This window comes from Herpailurus yagouaroundi, unplaced genomic scaffold (assembly GCF_014898765.1).
Source record: "Herpailurus yagouaroundi ecotype Mexico unplaced genomic scaffold, PumYag 28, whole genome shotgun sequence".
NCBI classification, from domain to species: Eukaryota; Metazoa; Chordata; class Mammalia; order Carnivora; family Felidae; genus Herpailurus; species Herpailurus yagouaroundi.
The window spans coordinates 126,975,132-126,999,758 of NW_024412376.1; the positions used below are offsets into that span (position 1 = coordinate 126,975,132).

A 24,627-nucleotide genomic window follows, 5' to 3' on the forward strand; every position below is an offset into this window, starting at 1 on the left:
AATCCTAAGCTGTGGAATGTCCTGGTAACGAGACACTGAAGATACGTTCAGAAGACAGATATACTGACAACACTCTAGGAAAAAGTGGTCCTCCCACTTTCCCTGCCATTTTAAGCAGGGGCCCATAAAAAATATATATGACCTTTTTAACGATGGCCCAAGACCCTCACGATAAGGTTTCCATAATGACACCACACTGCATCCCTGAGGCGAACAAGGCCACACTGTCCCTTTTTAACATCTCTTCCTTTGCTGACAGACCACTTGGTCACTCAGCACCTGCTCCTGGGTCCCTGATCTCATTTTAGTAAACCAAAAAACAATTCCATCATGGAACTTAATCAAAAACAGAAACTAAGGGCCTACAGTCAAGACCTAGAGAACTTTCACAATCTACCTATGTGAGATTTAGTGTAACTTTGAAGTCAATGTTGGCACGGGTGTATTTGGCTTAATTCCTTATTCTTAGATATATTTCAGAAAGTGGGAGTTATTAGGTAAATTGTATATTATGTAAAACTGGTTATTTTCATTCTAACGAAAAGAAATGGAGCCCCAGTTTCAGATGGAACCAATCCTTTCTAAAGTCACAGAGAACTAAGGTAATCAAAGCACAGAAGGGTGTAAACCTGTAACCACAGAGAACAGGAGGAGCCCCCAGTGGAGTAAGTTTCCCTATTAAATCTCTGAGAACCAGAAATGGAGCTGACAGGGATTCTAAAAGGTGGGAGGCTGCATCCTAGAATGTGTAAAGGAGGGCTGGGGTTAATTGGCTGGGCCAAAGCTGGGAGGAGAGGGGCTCAGGCTGCAGGAGCCATGGATGGTGGAGGCAGGGTAAGGAGTGGAATGGAGAACTCTGGGAAGAACAAGGCGGCACCCATGTGAAGCAGCTCCACTACCAAGGCCTCTACCCACCCCTCCATTCACTCTGGATTAAAGTGCAGGGAGTCGGCCCACACCAGCCGACTTTTTTCTAAGGAAACAGGATGCACCACAGCTTGTGAAACCTTCCTCATTCTAGCATCCAGGGGGCCTGTGGCCTACAGACTCATCCTACAGCACAACCTGACAGTCACCCCGGGTCATTTCACCATTGGTTTTTCTAAAATAATAATGATCTACAGTTTTTATTCATGTGGTTCGATATTAAAAGTGAAGTGGGTGTCAGTTGGGGCTCTTAATTATTTCCACTTTCAAGGCATTTTCCTTATTGATACAGGAAAAGAAGAAAAGGGCGGGGGGGGGGGTGCTTGGTAAAAATAGGGATGGCCACACCCACAAACACTTTTTGCAGGGATGAACTGCAAGGAACCACCTGGCAGGGATCTCCAGGATCCTAAAAACTGTGGCTTAACCTTTATCCCAAATGTCACCTTCCTGAGCCAGAGAAAAGCAAACAAAACAGAAAACTGTAGACTGCTCTCTTTTTAAAGGAAACAGAAATGTGATCATGCCATGGAAAAATTATGTTTGCTTGTAAACGAAGACACATCCACACAAAAAATCAAAATAGCTGTGCTACAATGGTGGGATTAAGTATACTTTTTGTCTGTTTAATACCTCCTTTTCACCAACAGACACACTGACAAGATGCTAAATGTCACTCATCATCAGGGAAATACAAATCAAAACTACAATGAGATATCACCTCACGCCGGTCAGAGTGGCTAAAATGAACAAATCAGGAGACTATAGATGCTGGCGAGGATGTGGAGAAATGGGAACCTTCTTGCACTGTTGATGGGAATGTAAACTGGTGCAGTCGCTCTGGAAAACAGTGTGGAGGTTCCTCAAAAAATTAAAAATAAATCTACCCTATGACCCAGCAATAGCACTGCTAGGAATCTACCCAAAGGATACAGGAGTGCTGATACATAGGGGCACTTGTACCCCAATGTTTATAGCAGCACTTCCAACAATGGCCAAATTATGAAAAGAGCCTAAATGTCCATCAACTGACGAATGGATAAAGAAAATGTGGTTTATATATACAATGGAATACTACTTGGCAATGAGAAAGAATGAAATCTGGCCATTTGCAGCAACGTGGATGAAATGGAGGGTATTAAGTGAAATAAGTCAGGCAGAGAAAGACAGATACCATGTTTTCACTCATATGTGGATCTGGAGAAACTTAACAGAAGACCAGGGGGGAAGGGAAGGGGGGAAAAATGTTACAGAGAAGGAGGGAGACAAACCATAAGAGACTCTTAAGGACTGAGAACAAACTAAGGGTAGATGGGGGGTGGGGAGAGGGGAAAGTGGGTGATGGGCAGGGAGGAGGGCACTTGTTGGGATGAGCACTGGGTGTTGTATGGAAACCAATTTCACAATAAATTATATTTTAAAAGAACTAAAAAAATAAAACTTCCTTTTCATAACACATTTCATAAAAATAAATGTGAACCAAGATAAGAAAGCAAAAAACTTTCATAATCAAGGTGATACGAATACGAGAAAACTCTTCATTCAGTACCCATATATCGAACACCTGGAAAAGTGCCACCCATTTTTCCTAGGGACACGAAATGTCTTCAAAAGATTCGTATTCTCATGATATAAACATGGAAACACACACATTCTAATACTGCGTTAAGTGTTTATACTAATGTCCGTGCCTGCAAACAAAATCTAGCTCAAACTAGTTCAAGTAATAAAGGAGAATTCATTAGAAAGATACTGGGGTAGCTCACAAAACCAAAGACCTACAGGAATCAGGATCGCGTCCTTTCAAACCTTCCACCCGAAGAGAAAGAAGCCCTTCTCCCTCCCAGCTTCAATCTGAAAATCCTGGGAAATTTTTATCTGTCGGCCTGGCCTAGGTAACCCGTCAGCCCCTACAACAACTTCTGTGGCCAAAAAGGCAAGGCTGTTATTAGAGAAGGGCTAGGGTCAGGTGGGGGTGGGGAGAGGTGGGAGGGGTGGGAGGGGTGGCAAGATCAGGCCATAGGAGGAACCCTCACTTTGACCCCCAATAAAAGGGTATCAGAACTAGTTATGAAAACTGTCCTGTGCTGTGTTAAGTACAAAGAAGGCTATTAAGCAAATTAAGGGGCTCAGAAGATGTACAGCACAGCTGTCAGATGGAAAAGTGGAGAAAAAACACTCCAGGTAAGGGGACGGCAGTGAGTCAGATGTCTTTCAACCCGTATACAGGTAGCAGGGATTTTTCAGCAGGGGGCGAAGCTGGAGTGGATTGTTAGGGAATGACGTGTATGATCTACCTATTCAGTTTTTTGTTTTTGTTTTGTTTTTTAAATGAGACAACGGAAGGTGCGTGAAACCTAGCTGGGAGTAGAGACACATGATACGAAAATCAGTCTGAAAGTGGCTGAAATTGTCAAGTTGATAGGGCAGGAGAGGGCCTGAAATAAGGTGAAGAGGAAAAGTAAAAGAGCCTTGAGCTCAAACTTATCTGGACATATTCCTTTTTCTTTTTACACCACGCACAGCTACAGTGACAAACAACCCCTAGACTCCAGTATTATATTATCCAACCAGTTACTGTCAGCTGCAAAAAACAGGACTGAACTTAAGACATTTTAAATGACAAAACAAACATTCTCCACCAAATGATCTTTCAAAACAGACACTTAATATAAGAAATTCCATTGTACAAAAAGGTTCAAAGCAAGCAAAGCTTATTTTAACTTTGGTATACAAACCAAATCATCACCCACTACCAGCATTCTAAATAGGTTTCCTAGCAATCCAGAGTATTTCTCCCAAGTGCATTCATCTTTTCAGTTCCGTTCTAGTGTTCTGAATTCTTTGGCTTAGCTGCTGGCTATAAATAGGACATTTGGTGATTTGTTTCGACTATGTTCCCTCCCTCAAACAGGAAGAGAAAGCACAGAAACCACATTAGAAAAGTACACATTTTAAACTTCTTTAATCTCCCCTAAGGTATTCCTTATTTTCATGAGGATCAGTATTAGATAGTACAAGCGAGGACCTTACCAGCATATTCGTAGAACCACTCTAAGCATCTCTTACTTGAAAAGGCTTCTTCTTCAGTCTTTATTCTAGTTGAATCGTATTTTCTATACATGCTAGAAATTGAGAAAGGAATCTGAAATTATTTAAAGATGCTGAGTTTCTTTTCAGTAGCAGATAGTTTTTACTCTTTTACCCAAACCAGATACCTACTCAATCAGATTCCCAGTATATTTTAAACATTTGACTTCCTGCATTCAGAAGCTTCAGCTTTTAGAACTACAGTTTTAAACACAGTCATACCCATAACAGAACTAACAGTAAACACTTGATACAGGTTCTTCTCTGATTAACAAGTGATCAGTAAGAACTGACTGGATATCCTCCCCTCTACCCCACTAGCCAGAACCAACTACAGAATGATATAGTGAGACATGGTCAGCAACAGCTGAGGAGTTTTCTTCAAGTAATGACCCTAGAACCCACTCATGTCTCTGCGTGAAAAGCCTCCTGACTTTCATGTCCTACAAGTCAGGCTGGGCACAGAACACAGTCTAGGGAAGAACCTGTCAGTATTAGACATGTCAAGGGACCATGAAGCAAATAAAAAGAAACATCAAATTATGTCTACACCTCCAGGAAAACACCTCAGGAGAGAGACGTACAGAGAAGCCTTGGTTTCTGCCACTCTCTTGCAACACCCCCCTACTGTGGGGACGGCTAGCATGAGCTGGAGAACTGAGTCGGGAGGCAGGGTGGCTTCCTCCTCCAACACTGTGACTTGCTGCAGAATTCTCTATTTTATGATGACCTGGGGCTAAGAACCAAGATATTCCCTACCTGGGGAGGGGAACGAAGGAAGGATCTTGAAAATAGTCATTTTAATAGAAAAAATAGGAGCATATACTTTTTCTTTCTCTCATTTCTATATAAGTTGCCTAAATAGGTGTGTATGTGTGTGTGTGCGCATGTGTGTGTTGTGTGCATGTGTGTGTATATATATATATATATATATATATGAACATTTATGAATGTAGTTTTACATAGTATATATTGTAAAGATCACACATAATTACTTTTTAGTAAGTATTTACTCATGACCTAGGCATTTATCAGAGTAACTGTATGTACCTCTGATTAGAGATTCTGGGTTTTGATACCAAACATGGCTACAGGGTATTAAGATACTGAAACTGCAAACCACCAGTGTTCTATTTCTTCTAGAAGAGTTAGCCATACTACCCAGAAACAAAGGGGAGTACTGGCCAAGGGTTCAAACGCACAGGTTCCAATCCTGGGCCTAGACATTCTTAGTTCACAGTCTATGTAACAACACGGAGACCTCCGTATGACACTGTAATGTCTGAATGGCCTAAAAACACCCCACATAAAAAAGGACAACTGAATACCATTCCGTAAATAAGAGAAAAATATTGACACATACTACTACATGGACGAACCTCTAAAACGTCATGCTAAGTGACAGAAGCATGACACATGAAGACCACTCACGTGAAATGCCCAGAAAAGGCCAATCTGTAGAGAGAAGTTGGATGGGTGACTGCAGTGTCTGGGGGCGGGAATGCGGACAGACTGTGAATGGGCATCAGGGATCGCAGTGGGTGGTGGGGACCTTCTAACACTGCCTTGTAGGGACAGCTGCGTAATTCCTAACCACTTCGTAAAAATCACTGAGTTGTACACTTAAAATGGATGAAAGCTATGGTATGTAAATAAACTTTTTTTTCAAAAAAGACCAAGAGGGAAACTGAGCTAAAGCTACAGACCCCTACCCCCTGGGTGGCCAATGAAATGCTATCAGTAAGAGTACCTCACATCCTTCTGCAACACAGCTACCAGTTTCCAAACTAGCTCCTTCATACTAAGTTCTGTCGGACTGTGGGGAGAAATAACAAGTCTACATACACAGTCACAAAATGCTATGTGATTATCAGAACTTGGTAATTCTTTACACCAAAGGGGCGCCTGGGTGGCTCAGTCAGTTAAGCATCGACTTCAGCTCAGGTCATGATCTCACGGTTCGTGAGTTCGAGCCCCATGTCGGGCTCTGTGCTGTCAGCTCAGAGCCTGGAGCCTGCTTCAGAGTCTGTGTCTCCCTCTCTCTCCACCCTTCCCCTGCTGGCATTCTGTCTGTCTCTCTCTCAAAAACAAAATATTTTTTAAAAATTTTAATTAAAAAAAATAATTCTTTACACCACAGAAGTATCAAGTAACCTGGCTTCCCAAAGCTGAAAATCACTGGTCTACACACTGCTGGTGCTTATCTTCTAAATCACCGCTGTCTTCTTAGAGATCATTATTTTCTACTCATCTGGGATATGAAGAGTCATATTATTTTCACATTTTCAGAGTCTATCTCTCTATCCTTCCAACAGAGTTGGAACCTATTAAGTATCACAGCAAGAAAAAAAAATGAAAAAATCTCATCTAATCTCCTTGATTTATAGATGTGAATATTCAGGCCCATTAGTGAAATAACCTACAGGCCAGAATGGAGGAAAATGTAAGAAAAGCAGCAAAGACTAAAATTATGATGTTTGTTCATTGTTAAAAAAAAGAGAGAGAGAGAGAGAGAGAGAAGGAAAAATGATGTATGAAAATCAAGGTGCAATGATAGAGATGCCTCAAATCAACAAGTCTAATGACTTTTTAGAGCTAGCAAAATTAAACAGTTCACTTGTCGGAAAAAGAATTCGTTTACATGGTCTTATTTTTTCACAGTTCCTAAAAAATTCTCACTCATCTGAGACTCAACCTCTGCTCGGCTAATACTCCGAGTGGGCTCAGAGCGTTCAGTCCCGGCAGCGCTCTCTTGCAACCCAGCCTGGGTCCCTTGCGAAAGCAATTACGGATTCCTGTGGTTGTGTGTTCAGTGAGACCTCTTAAAGAACACACGCATACCAATCCTGCGGTCCTCAACACGCACAGATGGCGTGGCCCTTCAAAGGAAAGAAAAACTCTACACGAGTTTTGGTGGATCAATGGACTAAGATAAAACTTCGGTTCCTAAGAACTCAACTTACCTAAGTTTGTTCTCGTTTTAGAAACCCCCACACGAAAGAAGAATCGCAAGATAATTACACCTTGAAAATACACCTGGCAGAACCAAAACAACATTCCAGTGGAATCTGCGCACGACCAGACCCACAGAGGGCTGGGTAGGAATGCGCCTCTTTGATACACATCATCCGCTCTGATCTACGACATACCCGTCATGTCTACTTTTCTTGGCAGATAAATCATCTCCAGAGGCAGGTCTTCTCTTTTTCCTCGGCGGCATCACTTTACTAAAGCAGTCTGAGGAACTGCAAGACCGCAGGCTTCCTACGAACAGAGAGTCAAAGGGCACAACATCAAGTTTAGCCACATCCTAACATTTCCAAAGAATACCACCACCAAATTAAAAACTTTCACGGCTTGTACTGTAAAGGGTTTAGAGGTTATCTGTAAATGTTATAAGGTGAACAAAAGGTTTTTAGTTCCTCTTTGAGAGAATGTTATAGTCAAGAAATAAACCTTGCAGTGACACAAATAAGTTAACACTGTCCCCACAAAACCACATCAGAAACGGAAGTTATCACAATTTCCATTTACTCTCCAAAAACATTAATATAAATCATCAAAGCTTTCGGTCTCTCTTATTTGTCAACGTTCCTTCAAAAGGAACTGCACTGCTATCTCAATTGCGTATTTCATGAGGCAAGGCCAGATCAACCAGTAACCTTGAATCTAAAATACAAACAGGCACCTCAGTCCCAATACTCTTAAGCTTCAGGGATATCTCATCTTGGAAAGACAGGGTTTAGGGGTGCCTGGGTGGCTCAGTTGGTTAAGCATCCGACTTCGGCTCAGTTCATGATCTCTCAGTTCGGGAGTTCAAGCCCCGCGTCGGGCTCTGTGCTGACAGCTCAGAACCTGGAGCCTGCTTCAGATTCTGTGTCTCCCTCTCTCTCTCTGACCCTCCCCTGTTCATGCTCTGTCTCTTTCTGTCTCAAAAATAAATAAATGTTAAAAAAAATAAAAGAGGGGCGCCTGGGTGGCTCAATCGGTTGGGTGGCCGACTTTGGCTCAGGTCATGATCTCGCGGTCCGTGAGTTCGAGCCCCGCGTCGGGCTCTGTGCTGACAGCTCGGAGCCTGGAGCCTGTTTCAGATTCTGTGTCTCCCTCTCTCTGACCCTCCCCCGTTCATGATCTGTCTCTGTTTCAAAAATAAATAAAACGTTAAAAAAAAAAAAAAAGAAAAAAGAAAAACAGGATTTAGATTTTTTGGACAGAAGCCTGACATGATCTTGAGCACAATTTCCATACTAATTTTGAGTTTGTTTCTGCCACTTTCAGTCTGGGTTTTCAGACGCATAACTTTCATTTGGTAAAAGATACTAAACTATAGTAACAACAATCACAACGTAGAGCACTTACAGGGACCTCCCTGTGAGCCAGAACCCGTTCATATGACCTACTGACCTGTTACCTCCAAACAGGCTTATGAAAAGAGAATAACCTTTGTTGCCCATGCAGATGAGAAAACGGAGACGGGGAGTTAAGTGGCAAAACTGGGGTACAAACCCAGACAGTCTCGTTTCAGACTAAAACCGTTATAAATTAAAATATTTGTATCCATCCTGGCACAGGGGTAATCAGATATGCCATCTGGTTCCCACAATAACCCCAAATGTCAGGCAGGGGAAAGATCATAATCTGTACTTGACATATGGGAAAAACCAAGGCTCAGGCAGCCACGTGATTTTCCAAGGTCCCAAAAGTGTTCAGCGGTGTATTCTGGACCCCCATGACTCTCTCCTCCTTCTATCAGCTCCTTGGTGGAAGGCTCTGGGCTCTCACTGAGTCAGAGACAAGAGGCAGCATAAGAGGCTAGTGTTTAAATGACCTGCATTCGACGAGTAAGTTCTGGCTCTTCATCTAACTGTGTGGCTTGGTCAACCGCTACCCTATTCGGGTTCCTCATTTAAGGAGTAAGAACTGTGATACCTACCTCTCCGGATTTTTATGAAGGAAAACATCCCTTCAGGGAGTGCCTAGGTGCCAAGCGCTATGTGTAGACAGATGGCGGGGACATAAAGAAACACGCTCTAACGTCCATACTGGAGTTATGCAGGCAGTGCTCAGGCTGCATCGCAACCCTGCGATGTAGGTATGATTAGCACCCCATTTTTACATACTAAGAAACTGAAGAAGACAGATTAAGTGACAGCCAGAAAGCGGTAGGTGAAATGGATGACAGAAGCCAAGCAGCTTGGCAGCAAAGTCCAAGCCATCAGCCACTATTTTCTGTAGCCGCTGAGGCCATCCAGGCAGAGATGAGAAGCAGGAACTCAGGACACAGCCCTGGGGAGTACGGATGTTTAAGGGTCAGGGAAAGACCCAGACAGGGAGAAAACCTAGGAAAGTATAATGTCCTACAAGCCAGGAAGAGACAGTTTCGGGCTGCGGTCAAGTGCACACAGAGGTCAGCTCAGGGAAGGAGCAAAAGGGACACACCGCAACGGGCAACGAAGCACAGCAGCGTGGGGCCGGTAAGGGCGGGGGCCACACTGCGATGGGCTGCGGAGGGATGCGAGGTGAGGGAGCGAACACAGTGCACACAGACAGCTCCTTCTAGAAAACTGTTTTGTGGGCAGGAAGAGAGTTGTCAATAGCTCATGGTCACAACCACAAGAAGTGCAATGATCAGGACTGGAACCTAAAGCCCAGTTCACAGTGAGGCTTCCACACTATGCTAGGTTCCCAGGGTGATATGTTTAGGAACGGAGCAGCCAAAAGCACCTTTTCTGTTACAAACCAGGACCACAGCCTGAATGAGGCTTCTACCCAATGCCAGGTCCTGAACAACGCGTGAGCTCGAGGGTCCTGCTTGCTCCTTTAGCACAGAAGCAGACCCCAAACAGGGCTAGAAAGACGACCCTCAGTGGCCTTACTCCAGGTCCCAACCAGATCCTGTCCTTGCAAGAATGCAAGGGGGGGGTTTCAGAGACACAAGGCGTACCGTGTCTCTCTCCCCGACAACAGCAGCAATAACCCGAAGAGAAAGCCAGAGAAAGTGTTGCCCACCACCACACACACCATCTTCCCTATGAAGGGATGGTCCCGCTTATAAACAACATGGGAGCATACAAAAAGGTCCAAAGTTTCAGAGCGACCCAAGCTTTTGGAGACTGCCAACACACAAGAAAAAGATTCATTCTTGTCCGTTAACACTTTGGGCTGGGGCCTGCAGAACGTAAAAGTACATCCTGCCTAGCTGGAAAGCTGCCACACTGCTCAGAAATAACAGTCTGTCCAAGAAATAACAAATGTTGGCGAGGATGTGGAGATAAGGGAACCCTTGTGCACTGTTGGTGGGAATGCAAGCTGGTGCAGCCACTGTGGAAAACGGTGTGGAGGTTCCTCAAAAAAATTAAAAACGTAACTACTATATGACTCAGCAATCCCACTTCTGGGTATTCACCCAAGGAAAACAAAAACACTATTTTGAAAAGAATATATGCACGCCTAGGTGTGCTGCAGCACGATTTACAACAGCCCAGATAGGGAAGCAACCTAAGTGTCCCTCAACAGATGAAGGGATAAAGCAGATGTGTGTACATACACAATGGAATATTATTCAGCCACAAACAAAAATGAAATCTTGCCATTTGCAACAACATGGATGGAGCTAGAGAGTATTATGCTAAGCGCAAGAAGTCAGAGAGAGACAAATCCCACAGAATTTCCCTTGTATGTGGAATCTAAAAAATAAAACAAATGAACAAATGAAAAATAACAGACTCACAAATACAGAGAACTGGTGGCTGCCAGAGGAGAGGTGGGTCGGGGGGAGGTGGGCAAAATAGGTGAAAGGGATTCAGCCGTACAGACTTCCAGTTATAAAATAAGTAAGTTACAGGGATGCAAAGTACAGAATGTAGCGAATAATACCGTAATAACCGGGTATGGTGAGAGGCGGTAACAACACTTACCTTGGTGAACGTTGTAACGTACAGAACTGCCAAACCAACATGTTATACACCTGAAACTAATACAACATTGTATATCAACTATAGCTTAAACAAAAGAAAGGAAGGAAGGAAGGAAGAGTAGTCTGTCTTAAACCTTGAGGCTCACTTTCCCCTCCCTGAATGTGTACGTATGAAGAAAAGTCATTTCCTTCCAGTGCCAGTCATGGCTTAGTTCTGAGCACCTAATCTGGCAATAAACTCTCCCTCACACCAGTGTTTGCAGAACACAGAGGAAAATGTACTATCCCCTCAGCCTGTGGAACAGCGAACACTATTTAAAATAACGTTTTCACAATATTCGCCAATAAAGGTTAATCCACTTGCTCCTCTCCTACCTGCTTCCTCATAGACAAACAGGTATAATGTCTGGCTTTCACTGAATCCTACTCAACAAGAGCATCATGTTTTGGGGAAACATACAAACATCTTAAGTTAACTAACGTTTTCAACTTTCTCTTGTTTTCTTCCTTATTTGATGCTTTCTGTGAAAAGGTTTCACAAATCACTTTTCCTCGTGTCCATGTAAAATACACTCATATTTGAGCCCCAATTTGGCATTTTATTCTTTTATTTACTTAAAATTTTTTCCTTCTAGCCAAGAACTGTGGCTTCTGTTCAGATCTCTCTACTATAACGATCAGCGTAAGTGAGTGGCTACCGTGGGGCCATCTTTCACAAAGAAACAACATCTGTTCACCTTTCCAGCACTCACTGGCTCACTGACCCTTTCAACCCTGCCTCAAAGGAAAGACACATCCAATTCCCATGCCAGGGAAGATACAAAGGACGACACAGCACAGCTTCACAGGTAGAACCCGAGATAGAACCCATAACGACAGTGAAAAGTTTCAGGCTACATAAAAAGCAATTTTTTAATGCAAGGAAAACAAGTTTACTTGAAATACTTTGCCAACACGAACCAAGTCAACGAAATACACAGAGAGCACACAACTCAAGGCGTATTTGCCCCAATACTGCTCCTCTTCCCCCCAACACGGCTCCAGGGATCCCAGCTGAGCAAGAGCAATAAACTAGGGTTTTTAAGCTCACATTCCAAATACACCCTGGCTTGCAGGGCCCCGTTTGGTTTACCTGTGCATAGACAGCAGCCAATACAGTGTCTCAGTACAATAATAATAAGATACATACATTATTGAGAATCCAAAAGGAGACTCTCAATAAATATTTGTTAAATAAATGTGTTCCTAAAACATGTATAAATCAAATTCTACTTTAAAAAGTCAGTACGTTTCGGGGCACCTGGGGGGCTCAGTCAGTTGAGTGTCTGACTCTTGGTTTCAGCTCAGGTTGTGACCTCACGCTTCTGTGAGAACGAGCCCCGCATCAGGGTCTGTGCTGACAGCGCAGAGCCTGCTTGGGATTCTCTCTCCCTCCCCCCATCTGCCCCTCCACTGCTCATGTGCACACACACATTCTCTCTCTCAAAATAAATAAACAATTAAAAAGAAAAAAGTCACTATGTTTCTTCAGTACCTTTCCAGAGATTTAAAATACCTATGAACAGATAACATACCATAATTTCAGATTTTTTTCCCATTCGTCAGGAAAATAAGCATTTCACTTTAAGTCTCCTGGCAAAGTAGGATTTTTTTAAACAAAAATATTCAAGAATGTCTGCCCCTTAAAATAACTCTGTGATAAGTCTTTTTATAATAAAAATTGTATTTGTTTAAATGAATGTTTTACAAATTTGTATTTATTTGCATCATTATATTTATGCTTTACTCGGAACTTATATCACATAATCTACTTCAATTAAACTTTATCTTTAAAAAAACAAAATAATAAGTAACAAGAATGTTACGAAATGTTTATCTGCTTCAAAGAATGGACTATTTGGGGCACCTGGGTGGCTCAGTTAGTTAAGCATCTGACTGCTGATTTCAGCTCAGGTCATGATCTCACAGTTCCTGTGATAGAGCCCCACGTCGGGCTCCAAGTAAGAGCTCAGAGTCTGCTCGGAATTCTCTCTCGCCCTCTCTCTCTGCCCCTCCCCTGCTCACGCACCCTCTCTCTTTCTCTCAAAATAAATAAATAAACTTTAAAAAACAAAACAAAGAATGGACTATTTTAACACTCTGTAAGTGTTTACTTAAACACAATCAATCTGACATTACAGGTAGAGGCAAAATATTAGGCAAAATATTAGACGCAAAATATTATTATTAAAATATCTGGCATTTTAAAGATAACTCTGAAGAACTTTCAAAGTTATGCTCACTAATCTGAGAGGTGTTATTACTGTCCCAATTCTACAGATGAGAAAATTGGCCCATTAGGTTGAGTACCCAAAAGTTCCTACATCAATAAATACTTAACAAAGAAAAGCAACTTCCTGTAGATGAACTTTAAGAAACCCCAAAATTCATCTGAAATGATCAGAGCTGCAAGTTTTCATTCTTTGCCAATCACCCAAGAAAAAGCGGTGATGAAAAAGATTTTAAAGATCTATCTTACATCAGGAGACATATTTGGCAGATACATATGAAAGAAGAAAAGCCTTCTGATAATCATAATAAAGCAGGAGAAAGAGAAGACTAGTATCAACTAATAATCCCAAGCTAGAATTCTCACTCCTTATAATTATCTTGATGTTCTGGTGTTCAGTCTCAATACTTCTACACTAGACGAACAGTCAGTCTGAAATCTAGCCTGAGATGCTAGGGTCGGTATATGATCCTTAGGAAGGCAATAAAAATTGTTTATATTTTTTTACCCCAGGTTATGATTTGAGTTCATTTCTATTTGGCTTAGTTTTAAAAGAACTTCAGATCACTAAAGTAGATCTAAAGTGATCTAAGTTGTTAAAACAAATGAAATATTCTATTAATTGACCGCATTTTCAAATAAATCAGGTAGTCAATGAATTCTTCCCACATTAAACAATTAGAAATACTGCCAACATTTTTCAACATTTTTTTTTTTAAATATCTGGTCCTAGAAAATCTATTTTAAAGAGAAACTTGAGTTCACCTGTTTGGACCAAGGCCCTTTAATGACTATCCAGCTTGTTGTCTTGATAATAATTTAACTAAATATGTTATTCTTAATAAACATTATTTAAGTAGGTGCACCATTGCCTTTCCCTTTTTGACCTTTTTGTTTGTGGGCCTCAAGAGGCCCATAAAATTAGAGAATTATTCTGACCTTTCCTAACTTAGTAGAAATGCATGTTCCAGTACAAAACTTTCACTGTCCGGGGTGCCTGGGTGGCTCAGTCAGTTAAGCATCCGACTCCTGGTTTCGGCTCAGGTCGTGATCTCACAGTTTCGTGGGTTCAAGCCCCAGTGGGCTCTGCACTGGCAGTACGGAGCCTGCTCGGGATTCTCTCTCTCTCTCCCCCTCCTCTCTCTGCCCCTCCCCAACTCACACTGTCTCTGTCTCTCCAAAAATAAACTTTAGGGGCGCCTGGGTGGCGCAGTCGGTTAGGCGTCCGACTTCAGCCAGGTCACGATCTCGCGGTCCGTGAGTTCGAGCCCCGCGTCGGGCTCTGGGCTGATGGCTCGGAGCCTGGAGCCTGTTTCCGATTCTGTGTCTCCCTCTCTCTCTGCCCCTCCCCCATTCATGCTCTGTCTCTCTCTGTCCCAAAAATAAATACACGTTGAAAAAAAATAAAATAAAATAAAATAAACTTTAAAAAATAAAAAACTTTAAAAAATTCCACCATCTAATTTTCCATTTTATTGAGTTTGTTGCCTCATAACCTTGTTCCACTTAATAACATTTTACGTGGTTCATTCTGCCACTTCACTACTTTTTATGGAGCTATTTCACCTCACTATTCACTGAAGAATGTCACAAAGACATAGTGATTTAAGTTGATAAATAGATCGTGTTTGAAAACATCTTTCCAGTACCTAATATTTTCTTTCATTTCCTTGAACAGATCATTGAACTACTTGCTTGCTTGAGTGAAACTATTAGGGTCCAAATGTGCAATTTTCATCCTACTACTTAAGACAAAAAAAAATTTTCCTTTCCTTTGTCTCTAAATATTGACTTCTGACATCTACCTTCTTTGTTACTCATTTTTTTTGTCCTCCCCGTCCACCATTTTTTATTCACTCCCTATAATTCGGATTTGGGGCTACTTGTCCAAGATCAATTCTGTCTGTCTGTCTGTCTCTCTTTGGTGGGAGGAAGACTGAAAGCACCAAAGGAAAGTGCTGGAAGAGACAGAGCAGGAAGACACCAGCCTCTTTCGCACTTGGTTGGCTCTTCCACATACAGTTTCCGGCAGATACTGCTGAGACCCCGTTGTGCTAAAACATTCAGAGCAGCATTACAGTGATTAATGTTCTCGGATTTCCAAACGTTACAGATTTTATGTTGTTTAATTTTTTGAGTATACTCAGGTATGGGAATCACAAGTGATGCTATAACCAAACGGGGAAACATTAACGAAATGGACTAGTCGAAGGAATTACTAATGCTAATTGGCACTGACTGGCACGTCTGGGGTACCAGGCACTGCCCCAGCATGTCACATACCAAGTGTCACCCATATCCACTATCCCCAAGGGGGCAAGAGGAGGCACGAGGCCCAACACACTTTCCACTTTCATTTTCTTAATTACAGCTTCCAGTTATTTAATTGCTATATTCAGGTTAAACATTTAGATATAAAATTACTATAGTAACAACATTCATTTAAATCTGAAGTTCAAAGTTAACTGCATAATGTATAGGATTCAGAACTCAGAGGTATTATTACCCCAGCTAAAGAAGAGACAATCTCCAGGCTATACAAACACAAAAAGCAGTTTTAAATCAAAACTACACTAACTCTTAAGTTTAAAAAATCCTGGGGCGCCTGGGTGGCGCAGTCGGTTAAGCGTCCGACTTCAGCCAGGTCACGATCTCGCGGTCCGGGAGTTCGAGCCCCGCGTCGGGCTCTGGGCTGATGGCTCAGAGCCTGGAGCCTGTTTCCGATTCTGTGTCTCCCTCTCTCTCTGCCCCTCCCCCGTTCATACTCTGTCTCTCTCTGTCCCAAAAATAAATAAACGTTGAAAAAACAAAATTAAAAAAAAAAAATCCTCAGAGCCACCAACATATTATTTTAGAATTGGAGAGAAATGTGCTTCACTACTTAACTATTAAAGCTGGCCCTGAAAATTTTATTTCAGCATTACTTGTAGCAGCCAAGTTAAACACACTTAAATGTATATCAATAGGAGGCTGCAGAAACATATTATGATATATCCATGAACTTTAAAAATGCAGAGACATTAAGGTATAGAACACATGCTTTATCAATGGGCTGCTATGAAGAGATCAAGATATACTGAGTGACAAACACAAGAGGCACATACAAATGTATACAGTATTGGGGGGGGAAATATCATCATCTGGGACATAAACATAAGACTGTAAGAGTTACCCCTGCAGAGTCAAGCATGGAGTACTAGTGGGGATGAAAGCTGGGGGTAATAAAATGGAACAGAAATTTTCATTTTTTATTTTATACCTTCTTTTTTTAATGTTTATTTATTTTTGAGACAGACAGACAGACAGACAGATGTGACCAGGGAGGGGCAGAGAGAGAGGGAGAGAGACACAGAATCCGAAGCAGGCTCCAGTTGTCAGACCCCGATGTGGGGCTCGAACTCACAAACCATGGGACCATGACCTGAGCCGATGTCAGATGCTCAACCAACTGAGCCACCCAGGAGCCCCTATTTTAAATTACCTTTTCGACACTTCTTTTAAAACCATGTGCACACAATGTTTTTAAAATTTATTAAGCAAATTGTTTTTGACTGCCCTCGAGTTGATTTGCTGACACAAAAAGATCAGATGAAGGGAGCCTCTGTGGCCTGGCCTTCTAGAACATTCCTGGCACAGACTCTGCTCTCCTTCTCTGACTCCTTGCCCTGGAAGGAGGATTGTCTAATCCAATTAGTGGTCCAGGGAGAAGGAGCTGAGCAGAGCGGCCCAGCCCCCGTCTGAACCCCCTCTTCAGACTGACCTGCCGGCAGAAGTTCAGACTCTTCGGGCCGTCATGAAGTGGGGAGTTGGGGGTGAGTGGGGACAACACGTGTGCTGGCCTGTGCTCATCTAGTTGTGCCGGTGACTGGGTGTAAGGCTATTTATTTAGTTCAGGTAAAATACTACAACTCCTCTGCATTCTTGCTATATATCTAAGCTGTGTTTTCCAACAAAACTGGTACTTCAATCTCCATCTTGTGTCTAATTTTCAACTGGTTCTAAACCAATGTGGAGGAGAGGGTGGGAGAGCTCTAAATCCCCAAACCTCCAAGGATATACCATTACATGAAAAATGAAAGATGCTGTATAATATGTACAGGTACGATCTTAGATGCTAAATTTTTAGAAGTCCTATAAAAGTATAAACGCACGCATAAAAATCTCTGAAAGAACAAACACTGAACAGCATACTGGGGGAAGGCTGGATTGGGAGAAGAGAAGGAAGACTGTCACTTGTCACTCCATTCGGTTTTGTGCTATTCAACATTCACCAACAAGCATGTATTCCTGTATTCCTGTATAATTATAATTACCTGAAAATTACTGTGATAATTTTCAAAACATCTAAAAACATTTTAATAACTTTTGTTGGAAGTCATAGAAACCATAGAACAAGTGCAAGTTTCTAAACGTTCTGCTTCTCAACAGTTTAGAGAAGCGGTTCTCAGAGTGTGGTCTCCAGACCAGCTGCATCAGCATCATCTGGGAGCCTGATAGAAACGCAAACTCTGGGGCCCCAGCCCAAATCTACAGAATCAGAAACCCTGGGGATGGAGCCTAGCAATCTGTTTTAACAAGCCCTCCCTGGCTGATTATAAGCCAGCTGAAGTTTAAGAACCACAGGACTAGAGACCGGCTCATAATAACTGTTTCAATGTTTCCATTTGTAAATCCTCTGGACCTATACCACCCACCCACCCACACCCCTACCCACCAATCAAATTATCTTTCGTCTCAATTCAACACGCATTTATGGAATACCTTTCAAACTGCATTACTGTAAGTTTTTAGTATAAACTAAAGCACTTTAGTAAAGAAACGGTATCGTGAGGCCACTAGGGAGAGTCCCCAGCCTCTTTAAAGGGACTGAAGTAACTGTGACATAAACCAGAGACCCACAACGGAGCTACACCACCCGGAAGGAGCTGCAACACGGTTTCCTTCACACACCCTGAAAAACATCCTCAACCAAGTAGCGACTTGTCAGTGTATTACAACACACATCATTCTCAGCTAGTATTTCTCCTTCGTAACTTTGTATTATGAAGCTTATTTAAAATTAAGTAAAAAATAAAATTAAATTAAAAAATAATTTAAAAATTAAATTAAATTAAATTAAGTAGCGTAAGCATTTATAGATACCTGTTGGGTGATCGTCTTGGCCAACGTCTTCTGTTAGATTCTGCAAGAAACATGTTCATGATTACCAAGAAATCACATACCATTCAGCAAGTTTTAAAATTCAGTATTTGCATAAACAGCTGGTATCTCAATATCCATAATCTGAATTTTTACCAAATACACTTAAAACAACTACTTTAAACAGTTGGTGGTCTTTAAAAGCTTGACTTACTAGCTTATTAAGGGTGTGGTAGATCTTATGAATATTTGCCAGTGTTGAGAGATGAGAGTTCAGCTGGAAGTCTTTAAAAGAAAATGAAGAAAATTCAGGGTCATTTATTTCCCATGCTGCCAAACAACTGTAAGACAAGAAAACTCAGAAGTGCAGAAAAACAAATGTTTTGATACCACTGAATAGTACCTCGTTAATTTGATACTTACTAAATAAAATTCAACATGCAACTATTGACCTATCTCTTAGAACTAAAGTCTGACAGTAAAGTTAAATCCCCAGCCAAATGTTTAAGTTCATGAGATTTTCATGTTCACTTTCTCTTTCTCTTTCCCTTCCCCAGAATTACTGATACAGTATCCAATCAAGCTCCTGGCAAGAAAATAACAGAAAAGCATCTCAGCCATTTGGCGTTTCTTACAATATATTTATTTTGCTGGCTCTTATACAACAGAGAGAGCAAAAATGGAACCGAAGTCCCTCCTCTCCCGTCAAGCAAACACAGGCAAATTAAAGGACTGTGCTGCAAGCAGAGTCCACGCGCCCAGAGCCCGAGGATGGAGTCTACAGTCACTCGCACTGCAGAACTGAGAAGCGCCACAGACCCAGGAGGGAAGCAGCAGAAACCGGGCTCACAGACGTGTCCAACTCAAAGAACATATCCTGCCCCCCAGCATCTCTGATAATTTCAGGACTACATGCTAGATCATACATACGTCGTAGAATCCCAAACAACATAAAACTTTCAACTGTTAGGCTTGTGAATCTCTAACCTCAAATGCTTCTTTTAAAGTCAAGTATGCTTGCATACATATTGGCGACACAAATGCAAGTTAAAAGTCAATGACTAATTTCACATTTGAAAAAGCATCAAGGAAGTATTCTCATAAAATATCAAGATTTATATTAGCTCCTTTCCCTACTCTATCGTAAAGGCTGGTCTGAAAGTAACCTTGAAAAGATACTGTAACTCCCCAAGTTACGCCATTTGGATAAAAAAAGAGAACAATCGCCCTTCACGGCACTGGTTCACTTGGGACTCGTATTGGGTGCCAAGAACAGAGCAAACGGCAGACACTACAATACAGCTGTCTGTGCTGGGCTGGACTCTGGGCTGGACTTGGGGCTGCTGCTCCGAGTCTGGGAGGCACGCTGACTTTGCTGCCAGTGTTTAGAGAGCTTTACTTTCTTTTCTCAGTTGTGCCAGGAATCCAGCTCTGGACTGGCCTGCAGAGCAGAGGGGCTGGCGGGCAGCAGGGCCTCTGGCCCTCACACGTCACCATCAGGAGCGGCAGGCCACACTTGCACACAAACACGTGGACTGCTCTGACCCACCTGGCGGTGGCCATGGTCTAACACTCACAGCCACTGAGAGCTGCCCAGAATTTTTGGCTGAGAGACGATCAGAGCAGGGCCTCAGACTCTAAATGGGCTTCAAATACAGACAAGTGTTAATTGTTTAGCATCTGAATGGTTTAGCCGCACTTAAGGTAAATGATGACATAATGTGGCACAGAATCTTGATTTTCCATCTTAATTAGTACAGTTGCATAGAAAAGGTATAGGAAAGCATTTGGAGCATGTGAACGTGTGTGTGTTTATTTACTTATGTTTACATTTAATAAACATTGACGGGGTCTCTAAAGCTAGAAGCAACAGCCCTCTTCTGAGCCACAGGAGGCTTTGGGGAGCTTAAACATCCGCAGCCCCCTTGACCCACATCTACCACCACACCATAACCGCCCCTTTTCGTACTTGCAATTTAAAAACTGGAGGACAAATGATACATTCCATTACCATCTCCGAATTAAATCCTGAATTTAATTAAATCCTGGGCCCCCCAAAAAACAAAAACAAAAAAAAATTAAGGGTCTAGATTCTCTCTTCACTGAGGCCACATGGAGCAGGGAATAGAAAAGGGGGCTTGCCAAAGATCATTCAAGCACTGAGGTTTCCAGACGCCCCCCCCCCCATGCTATACTTTTTCCACCCCTCTGATGTTAATTCAATTGTCAAAATTCACATAAGAGAATCTAAATGAATTAAAATTTCTAAATCCTTCTACACACACACACACACACACACACACACACACAGTTCCATACAAAAATCACAGCCAAATAAACACCTTGATTTACAACCTCTCTGTGGAGTCTGAGCGCTAATCTGAATCTCAGGTCTACCAGTTATTTAATCTAAATCTTGATTTTCTCATCTATAAAATGAGATTACAACACCTTGATGTGTCATTCATTCATTACAATGTCTGGAGCATATATTTTTTTTTTTATAAATTTTTTTTCAACGTTTATTTATTTTTGGGACAGAGAGAGACAGAGCATGAACGGGGAAGGGGCAGAGAGAAAGGGAGACACAGAATCGGAAACAGGCTCCAGGCTGCGAGCCATCAGCCCAGAGCCTGACGCGGGGCTCAAACTCACAGACCGCGAGATCGTGACCTGGCTGAAGTCGGACGCTTAACCGACTGCGCCACCCAGGCGCCCCAATGTCTGGAGCATATTAAGTGCTCACTAAAAGAGACCAAAGATCACTACATTTGCTGATATCATTTTCCAAATCACACTTCTATCTAAAATGGTCTCTAACTCCCATAGGTCCAAGTCAAGCCCCACAACAGAAACTCCACAAAGCTGGAGCTCCCTCTGTGATTGAGGCATGTGGCCCAGTATATCGTTACAGCCTGTGATGGCCTTTCTGTATTCACACACCACCAACTGATGTCCACGATGATGGTCAAAGATAATCTCAACACAGTGGAAAAAATATACAAGAGCATTTAAGACCAGGTTCTAGATACAAAGTTTCACTTCACAGGCAAGGAGAATAACAAGGCTTATTTCCCAAATCACATTAACACAGTCAGCAATTCTCCATTTCCATATCCACTATCATCACTTCACCGAAAGGAAAAAGAAAACAGAAACACACATAATTTTACTTTAGCTTCACCAAGGTAAGAAGCAGCTAAGGAGGTGGCACAAATTCAGTGGAAAAAAAGACAAAAATGGCATTAAAAGATAAATCCACAAAGGTTAACACATACTGAATTTATGGTTCATCTGTTCAGTGCTCAGGGCAAGTAATAGACCTTGAAATCCAAAATAGATTTCACATCCTTAAGGAATAGATGTTAAGGCTAAAGATCAAATGCTTTACACAGAATGTATTTAGGAAAGCACTAACTGATTCATAAAAATTTCCTTCTGCTCATATTTCAATTCCAAAGGATAAATGCCAGGTTAAGTCACCTTTACTCCAGGACCACATGGCTCTCCACAGTAAAGCAGTGACTGGGTGTCACTCTCCTGTGTGACATGCAAACCCTAGATTCTGTATTAAAAGCAAAACTGGCTCTGCAAAAAGGCACAGCCTGCTTGATAAACAGCTTGCCTAAATTATCTTCTGGGTATTCGGGGTATTCTTAAAACAATCAACAAATGTTGACTGGGCATAAAGCTCCCTGGTTTTTTGTTTGTTTTGCAATTACAATTTGGCATGACCTACATAATGGAAAAGAAAAGAATGCCACTGAGGGGAGGTCAAAGCCCGTGTCCCCAAAGTCCCCTGGGTTTAGAGCTCCACAATATAGACAGGGACATAAATATTAGGAATGAAACAATTATGTGAGTTCAGACAACTGACCATCAGCAACAAGAATCAAATTTAAAAATGAACAGCCCTTATAGGAGTTTACTTCCAGAAAAGGATCAGACACAAATTAAACACTTAAAAATCAAATCCTTTCCTTCATACCATCCTCACTTGTAAAATATAGCTGGGAGATGATCCCCATTGTAATAGCAACAAAAAGCAATAATACCTACAGGAATAAACTAATATGTAACATACAAATGAAAAAAAAACAATAAAAGTTTACCGAAAGACCTAAATGTAGAGATATGACACTCCTGGAATGGAAAGACTCAGTATTGTAAAGCAATCACTTCCCCTTTGCACTAAACTACAAATTAAATGTAATCAAATTCCTATTCTTCCTGCCTCCCAGATCTCCACTCCAAAAGAGGTGGAGAAAAGGAAGGGACTCGGGCAGATTGATTCTAAAGTTCATCTGAAAGAACAAACATGTTGGCCTTGCCAAGAAATTGTTGAAAAAAGAAGAATGAGGGAGAACCTGCCCTATCAGATATCAAAACAGAGTATAAAACAGAGGTTGGTAAGCTCTTTGTAGAGAGCTGGATAGTAAATATTTGTAGGCTTGTGGGCTATGCAATCTCTGTTGCAACTACTGTGCCACGGTAGCTCAAAGCAGCCATAAATACATAAACAAAGGAGTGTAGCTATGTTCCAATAAAACTTTATAAAAAGTGGTAGGCCAAATTGGCCTGTGGGCCACGGTTCGCCCATGCTTGGTATAAAGGTACAACAATTATAATAAAGAGGTACATGTGCAAGAAGACAAATCAGTGAAGACCACTGATGAACATATGTGCGTGTCTATAAACACACATATTAATTAACAAATGATAAAACGGCATTTCAAATAAATGAGGAAGAGCTAATCATTCAGCAGAGGGGCAACTAGCTAGCAGGTGGAACAAATTAAAGTTCACTCCAACCTCACCCAAAAGTTACATACAGATAGAAGGGGAAGGCACTCAAGGCAAAAGAAAAGCCCTTATCTTGGGCTCCGGGTTCTGCTCTGACTCTACCCACCTCTCCAATCTCATCTCCTCCCTGGTGCCTGGGTGGCTCAGTTGGCTAGGCAATCTCATCTCCTCCCCATCCTCCCCATGCTGCTTCCTCAGCCACAACGAGCTTCCTGTTGTTCAGTGACCATCCCAAGCACACTCCTACTTCAGGACCTTTACACATGCTTTGCCTTGAGCCTTCTTCTAATAATAACACAGCTTGCTCTCACATTTCACCAGGTTGCCATTTAAATATCACCTTTTTTTTTTTTAAGTTTATTTATTTAAGAGACAGAGAGAAAAACTAGCAGGGGAGGGAGAGAGTGAGAGGGGGGGACAGAGGATCCGAAGCAGGCTCCAGGCTCTGTGCTGACAGCAGAGTACCCAATGTGGGGCTCAAATTCACAAATGGTGAGATCATGGCCTGAGCTGAAGTCGGTCGCTTAACTGACTGAGCCTCCCAGGCGCCCTTAAACATCACCTTCTTACCAACCTTGCCAGACTAACAAGCAGGACCCCTTCTTTGATCTTTTACCTTACCATGCTTTCTTTCTTTCTTTCCTCTGTATTTGTCATCTTTCTCTCCCAATTAAAATGTAAGTTTCACAGAAGCCAGGACTCAGGTCTTGTCCACTACTGTATCCCTAGTACCAACTTAGAACGCTCTCTGGCACATAATAGGTGCTCAATAATTACTCAGTGAATAAATGCAGATACAAAGGCACCAAATCTTAATTTTGATGTATTCAGGGCATTTCAAATGCATCCACACCATTAGACCTTGAACTGTGAGAAGCAGTGTGGTAAAAGAGAAACTCATAAGGAAGGCAAAGGTCAGAAAATGAAGAGTCTGTGAACCCTGCTCACCAGTTTCCATTTACTCTCTTAAGGACTCGTATGTCCCACTGGGCCACCAGAGGGTATGCAAACCAAGCAGATCAACATGACACATTCAAGCAGCATCGATTCTACTCAACAGAAGGCACCTCTAAGAGTATTATACGAACACAACAACACGGTTATGGCACAAGACTTTAAAGAAACTTCATCACACCGAGCCATGCTGCCAAGATCCTGTGAGTACTTAATTCCCTGAACCTCTGCCATGGCAGAGTGTTGCTGGAGAACTTGGAGAAGCACTGCTGGGAGCGTGGGTGCTGCACAGGGTCAAAATGTTTAAATCAGGAATTCTTTAGAAGGATCACTCTGCGGCAAGAGCATGGCCTGGACGGTGGGTGGCCTCTCATGAAGACGACTGGGAGTGACTGAGGTGGGGCACAAGCAGGGCCTCACGTTAGACAGTGAGGAGAGGAGAATCCCGGTACAGTGGGAGAGCAGAGGATCCACGCTTAACTCACACAAATTCAACTTCATTCACTTGCCAAAAAAAAAAAAAAAAAAA

At 42.1% G+C, this 24,627-nt stretch overlaps 1 protein-coding gene across 9 annotated transcripts in view; it reads right to left on the reverse strand.

The window, feature by feature from the left end:
- The window catches only part of DCUN1D4 (defective in cullin neddylation 1 domain containing 4), an 86,525-nt gene that overhangs the window by 37,196 nt on the left and 24,702 nt on the right, over positions 1-24,627 (reverse strand). For all 9 annotated transcript variants that reach the window (XM_040483905.1, XM_040483922.1, XM_040483912.1 and 6 more), the window contains 4 exons: positions 18,556-18,626; positions 18,345-18,384; positions 7,167-7,281; positions 3,961-4,052 (listed from right to left, as the gene is read on the reverse strand). In XM_040483905.1, coding sequence (XP_040339839.1) covers positions 3,961-4,052; positions 7,167-7,281; positions 18,345-18,384; positions 18,556-18,626 — 318 coding nt within the window. The remainder of the gene's footprint in view (positions 1-3,960; positions 4,053-7,166; positions 7,282-18,344; positions 18,385-18,555; positions 18,627-24,627) is intronic.